The 18695-nt window shown below is 36.3% G+C and overlaps 1 protein-coding gene across 1 annotated transcript; it reads right to left on the bottom strand.

The window, feature by feature from the left end:
• Positions 1-115: 115 nt before the first annotated feature.
• LOC115927906 (latrophilin Cirl-like) lies at positions 116-6853 on the bottom strand. Its single transcript, XM_030994249.1, has 5 exons — positions 6836-6853; positions 6074-6259; positions 2148-2564; positions 1675-1839; positions 116-139 (listed from the first exon to the last, which is right to left on the bottom strand). Exons 1-5 carry the CDS (start codon positions 6851-6853, stop codon positions 116-118), a joined length of 810 nt encoding a protein of 269 aa, XP_030850109.1.
• Between the last annotated feature and the right edge of the window lie 11842 nt (positions 6854-18695).

The raw sequence follows: 18695 nt of genomic DNA, 5'->3' as shown, positions 1-18695 counted from the left end.
CCCACAGGGTCCAGCTTGGACCTCACGATGATCTCTGATAGAATCCAGAGAGATCATGATGACAAATGTCGTGTAGAGACACATCAGGGTCAGGCACAGACAGATGAAGATCTGGTTAGGCTGTTTGGTCCTCAAATCCCTATCAAGATTGTAACATTAAAATTAGGATAGGAAAGCGTCGAAGCAATAGTGTACCATGCATGTAAAGGCTTACCATCACCTCATCAGCAACAAAAGAATAGAAAGGTCACACAACAAGAACAACAAGGCAAAAATGAAGGAGATTTCGTGATTGTGCTCTACCTATATATCTCTTTAATGATATTACAAGGTACACACCCTGAGAATGGCGAAGCCTGTTGAATGAAGTCAATCTGGGTGTAACTATTCACGACGATGTTAAATGAGAAACATGTGTCCACCAAAGGTGTTCGAAATGAATATTATATTGATATGATATTAACAAATGAATATTGCAACCTATTTTGTTACCCTTGTCACACAACCCTTACATCACCAAGCAAGTAATCATAGTATGGCTGTTTCTCTTCTTCTTTTCTTCTTCTTCTTTTTCTTCTTCTCTTTCTTCTCCTCCTCCTCCTCCTCCTCCTCCGCCCTCCTCTTCCCCTTTCTATCACGAACTGTACATTGTTCATAGTAGTTGGCAACAGCCCTGCTGGTTCAGACAAAAGTGATACCAAACATACCTGTGCTGCAGGTTTACACGTATTTCACAAATCATTTGATTACGAGATCATTTTATACGAAGGGAGCAACTTTTTTTAATTTGCATGATTATTTAAAAATTCAAAAAATGCATCTCTTTCATACTTTTGTTACCATTCTTTGTTCAAAAACTCCTAACTAAAATCGGAGATAGAAGGACAAGAGAAAAATTACATATTATGATCTCCTTTGTATTACATTTATAATTGCATTTTTTCTTCTTCAATGAGCTCACTTGTTGCACAGGTAGGTTGCCAATGTGACAAGAATACAGGATATAGAAATACAGCATCCAATGTAAGTCAATATGTTGTATGCCTCGATCAATGAATCCTCCTGTCTATGGATATTCTGTAACGTGAAAGAAATTTGACCTCAAACTGAAACATCTTCTTTAAATACTCAAGTGAAACCGATTATTTGCAAGGCTTTTATATAAAGTCTCTGTGTCGTTTATTGTATACTGAGAAATAGGGGGTTTATTTTGATAAAAGTGGTGAAACTTCATATTACTCATGGAAAAAAGAAAAGAATATCACTTTACTACCTTTTACACAAGAGTCCATACTTTATATTATCTCAAGAGTGAGATTATTATTTAATAGCAAATTTAAAACCAACTGTATACTATATTGTTCTTCGGAAGTAAAAGGGGAACTGTTAGAGGAAGAATAATTACCGCTCGTCCACAAACGCCTGGTAGTATTTTTTCAAAGTCTGGAAAGAAACTAGTAGCCGTATCCATTCGCATTACAGCAGGAGTAAGATATACTTTCTCCCACTATATAGTAAATAGATCATAATAATTACTATCTAATCCGTAGGACCAACTGTACCCCTTTGTCATCTAGAAAAATACCACGCTAAAGCTCTAGTAGTTGTCCGGGGAAAATTGACCGGGGAGTAATGGACGGGTGATAGTAGCTGCCTAATTACTTTTTCACTGACCATTATAACAGCGAAGTTGGTAAGATGATTACACGCACATCGCACGCCGTCCTTGTCATAGCGCTCATCAGATGATGCGAATCCAGAAACAAGAACACACCCATCCTGGGACCAATCTTCCACTTCCTCATCCCAGAATGAACACACGGAATTCACGTATCCAGACTATACAACAGCAAAAAATAAAGAAGGGAAAATGCATAGACCCACAATCAAATTTGTTAGATAAAGCATGACAGAAGAATGACCAATAATGTTGATTGGTATAGTTTAAAAGCCCATTTATGAGGGGAATCAAACATAGGAGTTAAAAAGGTAAAAAAATTGCTTGAAATACATTTGTTTAACTTTTCACCAAAATATGTTTGTCTACAAACGTAATTATCTATAAATACCGCTAAAGGCAGATTACAAGTACGTATAATACATGAAGAAATAAAGCTATTCTGCCATTTTATTGTTATAGATCTTACCTTTATTGTAGTGAAGGTAAAGTTGATGAATTCGGTCAAGGCTGCTACTTTCCCTTGACCAATACTGAGAGAAATCACGGGCGAGTTAGCCGATCGATTGAAGACTTCACTATCTCCACTGATTGTGCGCAATGATTTAGAAATGAACAGGGCTGGAGTTGAAAATACATTGAAGATGACCCGGACGTATTCACCACTGCCATTTGAGAGTAGGGTCGTGGACGAAATGACGGATAAAATTGAAGGTGGAATGTTGACCTGAGCGATGATGTCTGGTCTGGTAGCAATGACATCATCGCGGTCAGCTTGGGTCGGAGCATTAATGGTAATATTGGACTTGGTCAGGTCTGAAAGACTGGATCCAGCTAGCGAAAGCACGAGACCACGCATTAAGTCGTCAGCAAGTACACTCTGGACCTGTTATGTGAATTAGAACTTCAATATTTGATTTGCTTATATTTCGATTTGCCCATGGCTCTGCCCCACAGTACAATTATTTCCCCGAGATCTTTAAGCTCTCAAACCCTGGTTTACTTGTTGTTCAATATAAATTATAATTAGAGGAATGAAACCTTTGCTAAGGCAGGGCCTTATCTGAGGAATGCTCTCCCTCGAAAGACTCGCAATAGCAGATTCCCGGCCCCCCCCCCACTCCGGGGTCGGAATGACCGCATGCGTGTTAGCAATATGTCCGGTAAAGAGGTACTTTTCACGCACCAAAGTCCGGCTCGTACATACACAAAATTGACTTTACACACCGGACTTAGGGGGTGTTTTCAAAAGGAGGGAACACGCATATGCGTACCCTAAATAACACTGAGTGGGGGGGGGGGGGGGGGGAGAGCAGATTAGTGGAGGTGTCAAAAAATAATTTATACAAAAGTATTAATTTGAATTGGCTTACATTTGATCGTTCCCTATTTCATTTTTTAATGTATCTTGTTTCCATTCCTTCTTTTGTCTATAATGGAGATGCTATTAGGCGATTCCCTTTTTGCACAAGTGCACCTTGTGCGATACAAAGTGGATTTGGCACCTTACAATTCTTGTATTATTAAATAAATAAATAAATGGTTTGTTTTATTGAAAATTATCTCGCAGCCCGAAGGCTGAATTGTGTGACTTTTTAAAAATCGATTAAAAAATTACAATACAATAAATACATGTTAAATCAGACATTACATGATATAAATTCAAAATTCGTTGAAGTTCGTGGTAAAAATATAAAATATAGAGATATATATAAATGTGAACATGCAATCATATTTCCACTCCGATCTTCATTGATTTTTAACATTATCATCACTTCGCTGCTATCTGTTATTCATTGCCACCACTGGACAGGGATGCTCTGTCGTCTTTTCTCACCTTCTCCTGTGATCGACCGACAGAGGGCCTATAAGCGCCTCTGTGGAATCAGCACTGCCAAGGCCCGTCATCCAAATGACCCCCATAACTGTTGAAGGAGTTCGCTTTTGAACTTTCTGAAACTTTGACCACTCTCTTCAATCTTTGCCTCGGTCAGGGTTTCTTCCCTGACATATGGAAAAATGCATCTATCAGTGCTATTCCCAAAACTAACCCTGTTTAACTATGATCAGCTCCGGCCATTCTCTATAACGCCCACGTTAGCGCGTATCTTTGAAGGTTTCCTCGCGGACTAGATCATGAACAGCATCCGCCCGTTTGTTCGTGGTTCCACAGAGGGCTTGACAAGGGTGGCACTCTCGGTTACTTTTTGCGTTTTAGAGTTCTCTAAAGCTTTTGACCATGCCAACCACACCATCGTTATGAAGAAGTTGATTGACTTTAATGTTGATCACTCTATCATCCTACCACCTGCAACTTCCTTTCCGACAGAGCACATACTGTCCGCTACCATAGGAAATACTCACAAAAACAAACCATCACCTGTGGGGTACCCCAAGGTACTCGTCTCGGACCGGTCCTGTTTCTGACAGATGGAAATATGTGGATGACTTGACAATCGTGGAGGTTTTGAAGAAAACGCAACCATCTGATCAGTTGCAGTCGCATCTAGCATCTAGGCTCCTTGGTCCAATTATGCAAAGACAACGACGTTGTCCCGAATGCTGCTAAGTGCAAAGCTATGCAGATTTCATTTCTTCGCCAACCCCCGCCACCCAACGTTCTTCTCTACCACGCTGGAAGCTATCATATAGCTATTTAGGGGTCTTCCTTCAGGATGATCTCAAATGGGATGGGCAAGTCAGTTGTAAGATCTTCAACACTTCCAGAAGACGTTATCTCTTGACTAAGCTTCGGAGGAATGTTACCACTAATGATCTTGCTACTATATACATGCTGCACATCAGGCCAGTGCTAGAATTTTAAGCACCTGTTTGGACATCAGGGATTACAAACAGCCACTCTGCAAGCATCGGGCGATTTCAGAGGAGAGCTCTCAGGATTATTACGTACCCTGACACTAGAACTTATGATGAACTGAAATCTCACCTTGGCTTCTCATCTCTTGAAGAGAGACACGCATCCCTGTCTCTAAGATTCGCAGAATCACTACTCCAGTCTAAGGTTCATCGACATCTCCTACCTGAGAGCAGGGTCAGTGACTGTTACCGTACCATACGAAGTGCATTTGATTTGTCCTTGCCTATAGTTGAGAACTATGAGGTACCGAAATTCTCCCATCCCATCTTTCACTCGATCCATGGATAATAATTAGAGGCTTTTGTAATTATCAGAGTGTTATATGTACATGTATTTTAGCAATATAATTATGTGCAATATTTACTGTCATGATGATTGGCATATCAGGTTCTTCCACTCATTCTTCTTTTGATATTGCATGTACTTTTACCCTTCCTCTGAATTTCTCATCCCTTTTCTCTATTTTGAACTTGCTACTTTTCAAATTTTCTTTCCTCTTCTTTAGTTCTGGTCATCCCTTCTCTCTTTAACCCTCTCTCTCTGTATCTCTCTCTGTCTCTCCCTCTTCCTCTTTCGCCCTTCGTCTCTCCCTTCTCTCTGTTTTTCTCTTTCTCTTCAGGTAATGTTTTTCAGTACAACATTCTTTAATTATCTGCTATTCTTACTGTGACCAACAAAACCTAAAGATTTCCAATTTTCTTCATGTGCAATATGTTTATACATGTACTGTACTCATATTACACTTGTGATTAGCACAGTACCAAGACTTATTATGTCATCTGAATGGAATTTGTATTGCATTTTATCGCGGTCTTTCTTATGTTCAATTAGTTGAGTTCACGTATCATTTGCCAAAGACAATTATTCTTTCAGTAACAAACAGAAGGCCCTTATAATTACTTCATTTTCTCATAAAGCTCTTCACTGTATTTTGAATTACTTTATATTCAGTACACTCACCATGCTATCAGTATACTATTTTTGTATTTTTGTTTGTTAATTCTTTTGATGTTTTGATGTTAACATTTATTTATTTCAATAATTTTTTCCTCTTTTCTATGTTTTTCTTATATGTTTTTGAATGCTTTTTTTATATTATTATTATTATTATTATTATTATTATTATTATTATTATTATTATTGTTATTATTAGCTATAAATAAGAAGCGGGGGAGGAAACCTTCGCTGTGGAATATTCCCCCTAGAAAGATCCGTAGGAGCAGACCACTTGAGGTGTTCAAAACTAATCAAAATACGTTTGTATTTTTGAATTGGCATATAATTCAATGGTGTTGTTTGGTAGATCTTTTTTGAATTATAAAGAAATATGGTTGGAGTTTTGCGCCTTGTTCGATTGAACGAGACCACAAATGGATGAATAGCAGTGTCTATTAAAAAAAAAACTCTTTGTAAACATTTACATAACTTATGACATAAACTTGTACGTGATTCTATATTCAAGTATCCTGGTTAAAATCAAATTATGTTGAAAGCCCTAAATATAAAATTAAAATCACCTGTACGGCTACATTTGGCTGCTGAATGTTGAGCATCCCACCATCGGCAACCTCAACGCGACTGATTTGTTCTTCAAAAGCCTGGATAAATTTACCTATTGCCCCACTTTCTTCCTCAGCGGCTTCAAGTTCTTCTGTTTTTACCTGAGCTAGATTGCTCGCAATACTCGTTATAGACTCTGTTACCTGTCAAATTAAACACATAAGATGAAAGTTATTTAAACTATTGTAGGGGAAAGTTGCCAAATTTCGGAAATCAAATGGAATGACGATAGTGTATTAAATAAGGGATAGAGCAACGTCGATCTGGCGCTGGTCAGTGGCTGCCGGGCTCACGATCAATTGGGCAAAAATAATTTCCGTTTCGGTTTAATAAAATATGGAGTGGACTTTAAAAGATTATTATTATTATTATTATAACATGAAAGTCTTCACACACAAATGTTATTTTGAAGCTGTTACAAAATTTTTGGAAGGAGCAACCGCAAAGGGGTCAAAAAGATATGAAAGGACTGTGACAGACCTAAATCTGGCATAGAACCAATACAATAATTTGTTATTATTCAAAATTTCCAAACAGAGCCAGATAGAGGTTGGCTCTAGTAAATTCTTCATTCACAGTAGTTTAGCATCAAGGCTTCCAATAACCGGTTATGGGATTTACCTTTTTCACATCTATGACAATTTGATATACAATGTATGTAATGGAGGGAAGACTCTATTTTCCCCCATTAGATATTCATGGGAACATAATACAGTCACCATCCATTGCAACTTCATCTTCAATATGATTTGCTTTGCATCTTGCAGAATACCTCTTCACTTGTAAGATTCTTCTGCACAATGTGTGATGTTATCTCTGCCACAAACATGATGTCATCTGATGTGATATCTTCGATGTTGGAAGTAACAGATGATACTTGCTGGCTCACTTCACCTGCGTTTTCGTCACTTACGATTACCTAAAATTTGAGGAAAAAATATCTTACAGCATGTAAAATTTGAGTGATCGACTTTCCCTCCTTAAGGTAATACAACAGTCATTACGAACATGTTTCACTGATAATATTGCAATGCTACATGTTAGGTTCGTTTTTCCATAAACCATCTTTAATATTACAAAAAAAGGTATCCCATAGTATCAAATTTCACAACTCATGAATTGGTAGATAATTTCTGAACAAATTTGGCGGTTATAATCGCCTACGGGTGTTAAAGAATTTTAAACAGACTAACATCTTATAGATATAATCATTCGGTAGAGGTGTCGTGGTCGAGTGAAACCGGGGTTTGAGTCCTACCGCGGCACTAATGTCCTTTGGCGAGACATTAATGTACGTATGCCACACTCGACCCAGGTGAGGTAAATAGGTAACTGGTAACATTTTCCCTTAAAAATACATTGCGCGCTGATAACGGCTGCCGAAGCTAAAGCTAAGGTAATAATTTCCAAAGCTCTTTGTAAGCGCATAGGGACTTTATAATAATGTGATATGCGCTATACAAGAACTAAATATTATTATTATTATTATTAATATTCTGCCATTTCAACCTTTTTTCTTGTTTTTAATGCCTTATCAAGAGTTAAAGAATGAAGGTAAGTAGGTCTGTTGCAAGAGCTGTTATTTTAGTATTGTCAAATAATATGTTGCCGCCTTGACTAAATATCCTCCAATGCATTTGTGAATGGAATGACATTAAAACAATCAGTAGAATTGAAGGACCGAGGGCTATTCATTGCCTGTCAGCCATGATTTTATAGGTTACAAATGAAAAGTAGGGATACACTGTACAAAATTCAGATGATTAAGAAGGGAACATGAATGTGTATTTTGTAAAATTATACACAATACTGGGTAAAAATAATATATCAAATTTGTTAAAATCTACCCAATGATAGGACATTTTAAATTTATCATTTTTTAAAAATAGATTTATCAACAAATTGGCAAGTTGTAAATAACAGTGGTACCCCCAATATACGAAATACAATTGCGTTACATATAACATGAAGGTTCTAAAAAAGCCTCTTTTCAATGATCATATTTCAAGAAAAAAAATCAAAAAACCTGTGCAATTTCGGTGAGAATATCTGTGAAATTTCTAAATGGTCCGCAATTATCCAGTGGCTGCCACTGGCTCTGCGTAATACCGTCGCCGGTACACAGCGCTCGTCCAATGGGTTCATTAGCTGTTCGGTATAAAAAAAAATAACATTAACAAAACACTGGCAAACAATTATTACCGTATACGAAGAAAAGAGGAGACATAAATAAAGTAAAGAAGTACTGTCTACAATTGAAATTTTCCCAAGTAATTCATGCCTCCGGAACTATTCAACACATTCGACATCACGCGTGGATCTAGGATATTAATTTGGGTCGGAGGGCTTGGGGCTTTATATTGTAATGTATTGTTTTTATTTCCCGTCATTTGAAGAACATCAAAAAATATACATTTACAATCATAACGATACACTTATAAAAAGGAAGACGGAGGGATGGCCCTACTTGGGGTTTGGTGCTTGGGGTTCCTGCATTAATTTTCTTCGTGTGCCTCGCTTAAATTCAGTTTTATTCAAGAAACAGTTTGTGGGTTTGAATATAGGGAGGGGTTTTGAGCCTCCAAGCCCCCATCTTGATTCGCTAGTGTTCCCTAAGTACAAACAACTACATCGTTTAGACTTCACAATATCGAGGCTATTTTGGAAATAATGTTGGGAGTAAATGAGTCATTTTTAAGGCACCTTAAAAGGACGTGACGCGTAGCAGTCCACTATGTCGACGTGCAAATCTAAAAGTCCCTATTGTCTGTTTAGAAATGACGAAGCAAAACCGCGGCGGTTAGGCTTTTTTATGATGTCGTAAAATGTAATACGCTTTTTCTTTTCTATATCTTTTGACACAGGGACATAAGTGTATACGCCCAAAACATTTGCTGCGCGGTCTCCATACATTTACATATAACAACAAAACAAAAAGCGCGGCGCCCTTTTTTGCGGCGGTTTACTGCGACATATCGGAACAAAATTTAGGGAAATTATCGCATTAGTCGTGCTATTTAACGTATAGTCCCACGTCTATTTCCTCGAATTAAAATAAATGAAAGATATTGAAAACCAACCTTGAGAAGTGTTGAATGGACACATTGCTCTTGAATTTGCCCATGTTCCGTTTCCTCCCACCGGAAATTCGACTTTTTCAAATCGAGGAGAAATCCATGAGATATTCTGGCAAATAGCTTCACAAAAAGAAAGAATAACAAAACATATACAGAAAAAAGGCTTGGACAAAACTCCATTCTTTGTTTGTTTATGTACAATGAATTGATTGCTGAAAATTTTGGAGAGATTATTTTTCGCCAAGAGGTGCCCCACGCAAAAGGGATAATTGTGTTTTGTTGCAGAGGGCGCTACATGATTTTTTTTGGGGGTAAGATAACAAAATACTGAGTGTCAAATTCGAAAAAAAATATAATTTAAATTACAAAACTATTTTTTGGGGATCAAAATCGGTTCAGAGACGGCTGAAATAGCCATGAATGTAACCATTTCTAATATTTGTGGTGCCCCACAAATATTCGGTAATTTTGAACCAGCCGTTGGAAAACGAGATAGCGTCTTATACATTTTATTCCAGCCAATGCCAATGTTGGCTTTTTGTTTGCTTTTTGCTGTTGGTTATAATACGCACAACCGACCGGCCGGTGTATTGTTATTATTAATCAATTAGTTAACCTTCGGTCACCGTATTTCAATATTTAAATTTCACCATTAATTTTATTGGAACGTGGTCATTCAAAATTGAAGTTAAAACATTCTTTCTCCCCCACCTAATGTATCAAATCTTGAGGAAAAAAAAGCAGTGATTCAAACGTGTGAAATATTTTCCCCAAAATGATAATACATTGAATACGAATGCCACCGACCTATCACATCGGTTCCAGTCAGGAAATAAAACCTGAGACTCTTATAAGGTTTTTATTGATCACTGATCAATTTGTCCGTCATCTTATCCTTTCTTTATTGCTTTTTGTATGAACTATTTCAGTGCTGATTATGATTTGTTATTTTTTGTTTTTGGCAATGCATTACTTTTTTGTGTTCACTCTATCATTGTAAAATGATCGCATATCGGCTTTGGAGTGGACTATTAGGCTATTATTATTATCTAAACATCTATCTATTTCAGTCGAACCATGGTCAAACTGACTCCAAACCGACCCCATACCACCGATTTCATTGGCCTTTGGGGATAATCATGACGATCTAATGATTTATTCGGTCCCTATAGTCGGTCAAGTTCATTGATAGAATATAAATGATAATATAATAATATATCCATCGCAGACCAACGCCAGTACGACCGTGTTCACGTCTTACAAAGAGTTGATATCAATCGCGACTTCTTTGCGATTGATAGCAATCGCAACTATAAACATAAAACATAAGAGACTGCAACCTTGCGATTGATTGGTGGACTTGCGATTGGTTTGGATCAATCGTAACTCTTTGTAAGACGGGGCCCTGATCTATACAACATATAACTCCGTTTAGTCTCATTTGAGAACGCCCCCTGTCGGCAGAGCCCAGCAGCCTAACCCTTGGATAACGAAAGGTATACTAAAATCAATACAAACTAGAAATCGCATGTATAAAACATATATACGTAACAAAACTGATGTAAATTTAACAACTTATAAAAAATACCGTAATAAATTAACACAATTAATTCGAATAACCCGGAAGCTACGCTTTTGAAATAAATTAAAGAGGGCTAGTTGTAACACATATGCTACTTGGAACGTTATTAAAGAAATTATGGGAAAAAATAGACTCTTTACCAAAAGATGAGCTCACCTTAAATAATGTTATAGTTGAGGATTCTAGTAATTATTAACTTTTTATCAGATCGAATCCAACAATCACTTTGTTTAAGTCCAACAAACCCTAATGAAATTATTACCATTACTAAAGCCTTTAATACGCATGTCCAAAGCTCAAGGTTGTGATAGAATTAGTACATCACTTTTAAAACAAATAATACATGTTATTGCTAGTCCACTAACCCATATTATTAATCAGTCTTTATTGCAAGGTGTTTTTCCAGATTTACTTAAGATAGCGAAGGTAATTCCGACCTTTAAAAAAGATGATTCGCATGAAATGAGTAATTATCGTCCAATATCTATTCTTCCTAGTATATCTAAAGTTTTAGAGAAAATTGTGTATAATAGTTTAATCTATTTTTTAAATACTCACCAAATATTAAATCTAAATCAATAAGGTTTTAGGAAAAATCACTCCACTGACTTGGCCTTAGTACAAATGTATGATAAGATTACTAATGCCATAGCAAATAAAGAACACGTAATTGGTATTTTTTTTTAGATCTCAGAAAAGCGTTTGATACGCTCGATCATAATATTTTACTCCAAAAACTCTCTATTTATGGTATTCGGAGCCAAATCCTCTCATATCTTAAGGATTATTTAACAAATAGAAAACAATATGTTAATTTTAACTGTCTTAATTCGGATTTACTTTCCGTTAATTGTGGCGTTCCCCAAGGCTCCATTTTAGGCCCACTTTTATTTTTTTTTATACATAAATGATTTATCCAACACATCTTCTTTATTGTCATTTATTCTCTTTGCAGATGACACAAATATGTTTCGCTCTCATAAGAAATTAGAATCATTAGTGAATATTTTAAATTGTGAATTACGCAAAGTTTCGAAGTGGTTTAAGTGTAATAAGCTCTCATGAAACATAAGAAAAACACATTTTATGCACTTTAAACACTATAATTCTCATTTGACTAAATTCCGTTTTAATATTAAAATTGATAATATGGCGATCGAACAAAAAAAGTTTTTAGGAGTTTTTATTGATGACAATTTAACATGGAATGATCACTTACATTATGTATCTATGTGTATATCCAGAAGTGTTGGAATCATAAATAAGTTAAAATTTCGTTTGCCCCATACTACGTTATTTTTATTGTATAACACACTAGTACTTCCATGTATAACATATTGTAATATTGTTTGGGTAAATTGTGGTGTAACCAAACTGAATTTAATTCTTTTATTACAAAAAAGGGCATTGCGTATTTGTACTGGATCTCTTTTTTAGCCCGTAAAGACCCATTATTTCTTAAGTTAAAAACCTTAAAAGTCACTGACTTACATGCTCTCCAAGTTGCAATTTTTATGTTCAAATACATGAATAAGCAACTGCCACCTTCATGCGATAATTTTTTGGTTCATAATAATACAATTCATTCTTATCCAACTCGTATTTCTGAGAATTTTCATTTAACTAACCCCAGATTGTTGATTACACATAAATCAATCAGACACCATGGCCCCGATTTATGGAACAATTTATCTAAAATAATTAAATCATGCTCGACCCTTTATCATTTAAAGCGACTCTAAAACGTCACATTATATCCTCATACAAAATCGTTTCTCATTAAACTTCGTCTCTTAATTCGAATATATTTTTAATTTATTAATTCTTAAAATAAACTAGTATTTTATTATAAACATTACGTACCAGAGCCCCATTCGCACTTGCACATGCACTTTCACTGCACCCACTTGATCAATTTCGCGTTTACAATTATATAATTTAAGAGTTTGCCGCTATTCTCTCGAGGCCGCCATCGATTTCAAGCTTACCGCTCATGATGGCGGTCTCCTGCATTTTCTGTAATTTATCTTTTTTCATTGAAATTATATTTGTGTTTGTATGCATCTTATTCAATGTACTTAAAAATGTATAATTATGTAAAATGAAGAAATATTTGTTACTTTATGTACATGATTATGTTTCATTTTGAAAATGCAGAAATAAAAAACAAACAAACAAAATAGGTAGCAAGCTCGCCATTTCCTATATAATACATGTCGCACTTTGGACTCAATTTACCACGCGATTGTAAGGTTTTAAGTCAAGCACACGAAGGATACGAAGCATGATTTATCATAGATCAGTTCTGATTTGTTCATTATGTCCATTTCATCCATTTCACCGTAATATTTCCATTTAGTATAGCAAGCATTTTGCCAAAGTAAGCAAAAACATAAATATTCATGAACACCATGGACTATTCGATTATAAACAGAGGGTGCAATTGTGCACCACATCAAACTCCCCTACTTTCAGTCAAGTATTTCATTGTATTGTGTAGTTTGGCAGGTGTATTTTACGAACTGTTTAATTATCAGATATCAATGATAGTTTAAAGGTATGGAAAATATTCTTGTATTTTATATTTAGCAAAGCAATCTCACATACAAAATCACTATCAAGTGTCGTCTGATCCGCCGATTGCCGTCTGCTATATACGCGAACTAGCCTACGTTTGTGCTGGCGAACATGAGACAACCGGAGCAATATGTAAGTAGGCAAATTAAAAGCAATAACTCACATTTTGACCACACCCGACATTAGCATGGTTGGTGTAGTGTGCATGGGTCCGGGGGGGGGGGGGTGTTTCACAAAGACTAAAATCGACTTTAAGTCGGACTTAACTACGGCATGCCGTTGTTCGCTCTCACCATTATGATCGTTAAATAATATTTTTACCTTAAATAATGAATTTTCAAAAAATGTAAATTCTGTAGATTTGTGACCATGATTTGTACGTCCCTTGAGAGACTAATGTCAGGAAATGGAGGGAGCATTGGAGCAAATAGTGGCATGATCGTCCTGCCACAGTTAAGTCCAGCTTAAAATCGATCTTAATCTTTGTGAAACACCCCCTGATCTAATTAAGGGGCACGGATACAACTGGGGTGGCCTTATACGATGGATGAAATGCAATTCATAATGCTATTTTTTTAATACTCTTTTTTAGCCATATTATTATGGGCACGTGCCCCCCCCCCACGCTACTATAATGTCCATGGAAGCAATTGTTGGAGAGCTTCAACATTTCGTCTCCCATCCCTCCTCTCTCTCTTTCTTCCATTAATAAAAGGTTATATAAGGAAGAATCAAAGGATAGCGTAAAGGAAAGATAGGAAGAGAAAATAATAGAATTATAAAAACAACGAAGAACAGTAGAAATGGTAGGAAGAAAATGATAGAATAATACAAACAAAGAATTACATAAGAAAAGGTGATAAAAAGAAAACAAAGAATAACACGAAGAACAATGAGATAATAGAAGAAAAAAAGAATTATAGGAAAGACAGAAAGAGAAAATGAAAAAGAATAAATAATGGAAAGATAGAAGAGAAGATGAAAGATGGTAAAACACAGAATAACATAAGGAAAACGGAAAGAGTAAATGATAGAACGAAAACAAAGAATAACATAAGTGAAAAAAGGAAAAACAAAGACTAACATAAGGAAAAACAGAAATAGAAAATGTTAAATAATAGAAAATTCAAAGATAGAAAAGAAGATGAAAGATGAACAAACAAAGGATAACATTAAACAAAAAAAATGATGGAATGATAAAAAATAGCAGAAGATGAGGCACTCTATTCGGTTTTAAATTTCGCGCGAAACATTTGACCTGCTGACCTTGCTAGCTCGTACGCGCTATACCTCATAATTATAGCAACAAGAATGGTCTAGCTCGTGAGTGTGAACGTAAACGAAGCGCACCTCTGGAGCGGGTGTTTGGAAAACGAAGAACGAAGACCGAGGACCATGTGCGCGCACGTACGTGCGTCAAGGAGACGACCCCCGGTCTTCTGCCTTTGTTTTCCAAAATACCCAGGGTGTCTTATTTTACTTCAAGCGAAGTCACTGTAAAACAATAAAGCCGAAACCTTAAAAAATACAGGTTGACAATGCATCTGTACATCACTTCTATATCTCGGGTGATAAAAAGCCACAAGGAATTGAACAGTAAAGGCCGATTGATGCAATTATACTCACTCAGCAAATCAATGGCAGTAACACCAACATTCATACGGATACCACTGTATAACAGCCCTCCTATGACAGCAAACCACATCTCATTGGAATCTATATAAAGATCATCTGCGTAGGATTTAGATCCATGGAAAGTTGTGATGACAGACTGTATATCAGACGGATCGTTACCAATCCCTATTTGGAGTAAACAATCATTACGGGGGAGATACAAATTTCGGAACACAAGTTGAAATCCATTCTTAGCGTTTGTTTGTATCAAGGTTGCGTCATACAATCGTGTCCTTATGGTGTTTGGTACGGAGATGATATGTGATTCGCCTTCCTGAAGATATGTTGCTGAATAATCTGCAAAAAAAAAAAAAAAAATTCACAACACAAGAGAGAAAGAAATGAATTAAATACAACTATAACAACAAAAAAAGTGAGTTTCGTATCTCTACATGATTCCTATCGGTTATGAACGGACATTACAAATCATTTTACATTTTGCCCCTTAGATTATATGAACACAACTTTTATTCGCAACGTTCTCTGTTCATTGCAACAATGTAGAGAATGGCCTATCCTGATTTACAAACATATGACATTATATTGACAAAATCTAGTGCTTCGACCCGACTTTGGGGTTAGGGGGGGGGGGAGGGGGTTAACCCGACGACTAATAGACTGCCACTTGTGATCAATGACCCAGAGAATCTCGTGAGCAAAATGGGTGACTGTTCAGGACCAGTCTTTGGCTTCTACCAAGTTGTTGGAACAAATTGGGATACCCTAATAAGCCGTGAGCACAAGGGCCATGACCCCAGTGATTAAAATATTCAAGAAAAGTCTACGAGACATACAAAACGAGTTCCTTAAAATAATGGAGACAATTCACAGCAAAAATGCAAAACTGTAATGAATTTAAAAATTTCATAAAACAGTGGAGAATAATGTATTAGAGAATGCGAAATGCATGAATTCATATTCGAGCAGTCGTATAGTGTTCGTCTACCTAGGCCCAGATTCACAAAACATGTAATCAATAACAAGTTACAAAAACTGTTAAAGCTACCAAGATCGTGGCATTTAATTGGTTGAAAGCAAATTTGTCATAGAATTTTAGAATTTGTTATTAATAACTAGTTTTATGAAACAAGCCCTTGGGGTGACACATTAGGGGATATGCTGATTGGGACTTCTGCCAACTTTTCCTCAGTTCTAAAGGAATTTCAGTATAAAAACTTATATTAGGAGGTATTCTGTTACTTACTACACGATGATTCATCCTCATAATTGTCACAGTCGTAATATCCGTCGCAAACCAACGACACTGACACGTTCATTTTCGATCCCGAACAAGGAAAGAAATCTGAATCAGAAGAAGGACGATGTGTTTTAGGAGTATTCACTTACTTCTGATTATAAATATGATTTCTCCATAATAATAACCCTAAAAATCTATGTTCCTTTACAATGACAATTGAGATTAACTGATGCATTTTCAGTTACAATTGATCTTGCACATAGACCTTATTATGCTCTTTTGTGTTTAGTTCTAATGGAAGTTAAAAAAGGGTCGATGGTATTGGTGTGAGGTGGGACACCCATTCATTAAAGATTCATGTCGGCAAATCTTGAATTGTAGTTTTTAACCTTTAGCGATGTATACTCTTCTTACGCTTGTTGGATCATTTTTTATCAAAGTGGGGAAATCTAATATTCGGGCAGCTTCCCCACATCTTATTTTACATCTAGCGATGTCACGGTCTAACAATAAAGCCGAAACCTTAAAGGCCCTGCCAATTTAGAGTGAAAAATGAAATAGATGAATTATAAATGATAGCTTACAAGCCATAGAATATATTGATATAGTATTAATGACTGCTTTGAGAGAAATAGTTGTTTTATTACGCTCAAGGGAAGGTTAGAATTGTGCTATTCCCCGAGGCTTGCCGAGGGGAATAGCCCAATTGTAACCTTCCCGAGAGCGTATGAAAACAACTATTTCTCGAATATTAAAGCAGTCATTAATACTTTTATATGCCGAAAAAAAATAGATTAAAAAATAAAAAATAAAAAATACTTTTTTTTTGGTCGAAGGTGAGAGTCGAACTCTTGCGTACAATGAGTGATGTATCTTACACCAACGCCTTACACCACTCGGCCATCGCGCGCTGTTCACATGCTTGGCAGTTTTGTACAATATATACATTAAAATGGATTGAAACCGGCTTCGGCGTGATGAATGCTTTGCAAAAGCACCCTTCTTTTACATTTTGCAATGCATATTGGCACGAACTTAGATCAAGATCTATCGGCAGATGTTGTTTTTTTGTTTTTGGAAGTTTATTTTCGTCTTCATGTCAACAATGCAAGATAAAATTGTCGGTAAGATCGATCGAGATTCAATTGTATTGAAATTACCGACCAATCCTTCGCACACATACGGTATCCTCGATCGCTCAAACCATTTTTTAACATGTAAACCTATGGGGTAACCATGGAGGCTGACCTATTTTTTTAATAACCATGGTTATTAAAAATATTAAATGTTTTATGCATGGTTACCGGGAATTTTACAGGAACAGTTGAAGTTTATGAATGCAATTCGACCAATCAGATGGCTGGATTTCTTAAGTGAGGTATATAATACCAATTATTTGCTACTTCAGTGCCTGTCAGACGAGTAACAGTCTTCTGAAAACTCGAAATCTAAAGCTTTGAAAATAGGGAGTTGTTGACCTAAAAACTAGCTACCGAATTGATGACATCGTCGTATGTGGAGTACGCATATTCACTATGACTTTGCATTTATTAAGCACAGCTCATCGCCTCTTCTTCTTCTTCGCTATAAGTACAGGCCACCGTCGAGTGTATTCTCGTACTGATGTAGATGCTGGGCAGGTGTATATAGCTATACCGTGCGTCCCCCAAAAAACTATACACTTTTGAAATGGCTGCCGAATAAAAATATATGATTCTAGGGGGAAAGTTTTATATGTATAGAAAGCTCATAAACTCAACTTTCATAATATGACACCAAAAAGTCCGAAAATAATTCATGCTTGGGTAAGCACTGCTCACTTTTGTAAAGGGTATGGAAATTAGGTTGCGCAAGAAGTAGCCTTCCAATTTGTGAGAGGTAAATCCTTTGGAGCTTACAAAATTGAGGGTGATATGATGCTTTCATGATTTGCTGAGTGAATTTCATGGTTTATTAAACCAAACTTTTATGCATGAGTGAACAGAAATTGCAGTTTTTATTGTGGCATCGTAACTTTCCCTGGTAGACTTAGTGGTGTGTTCATGGGAATCAGGATGGGGTGATGGTACATGTTGTAATTTCCATGTTAAGCTACGGTCACAAAGGTTCGTACGAACGATGCTTTCGTACAAATCTCCCTGTTTTACATTGTCTTCCCGAATTTTCATTGTCTGAAAATCGTTCGTACGGCGTTCGTAGCAGTTCGTTATGGCATTTGTGACCGAGGCTTTACAAACTGTTATATTTTTACATCTGTGACTTTGAATTAAAACCTTCACCCCACATTTCAGTTATTGTAAGATTAGTTGAACATCTCATTGATTTAGGCCTACTTAACGGTAAAGACCAGTTTTTGAAACGCCCCCCTCTCAAAAAATTAAATGGAAGCTCTTATTACCAATCATGTGAAAGAATATGTTTTGACTAATACGTGATGATACAAATTTTGCCGAGAAGCCGCCTACTTATTG

This window comes from Strongylocentrotus purpuratus, unplaced genomic scaffold (genome assembly GCF_000002235.5).
Source record: "Strongylocentrotus purpuratus isolate Spur 01 unplaced genomic scaffold, Spur_5.0 spur5_scaffold_21, whole genome shotgun sequence".
NCBI classification, from domain to species: domain Eukaryota; kingdom Metazoa; phylum Echinodermata; class Echinoidea; order Camarodonta; family Strongylocentrotidae; genus Strongylocentrotus; species Strongylocentrotus purpuratus.
Note: the sequence above shows the minus strand (reverse complement) of the source record. Positions and strands in the feature narration are given on the sequence as shown.

Coding starts and splice junctions, on each gene's coding strand:
- LOC115927906 (XM_030994249.1), bottom strand. Junction 2,565..6,073: donor AGCCAAATGTAGCCGTACAG/GTGATTTTAATT, acceptor TTCACATAACAG/GTCCAGAGTGTACTTGCTGA. Junction 1,840..2,147: donor TTACCTTCACTACAATAAAG/GTAAGATCTATA, acceptor GCTGTTGTATAG/TCTGGATACGTGAATTCCGT.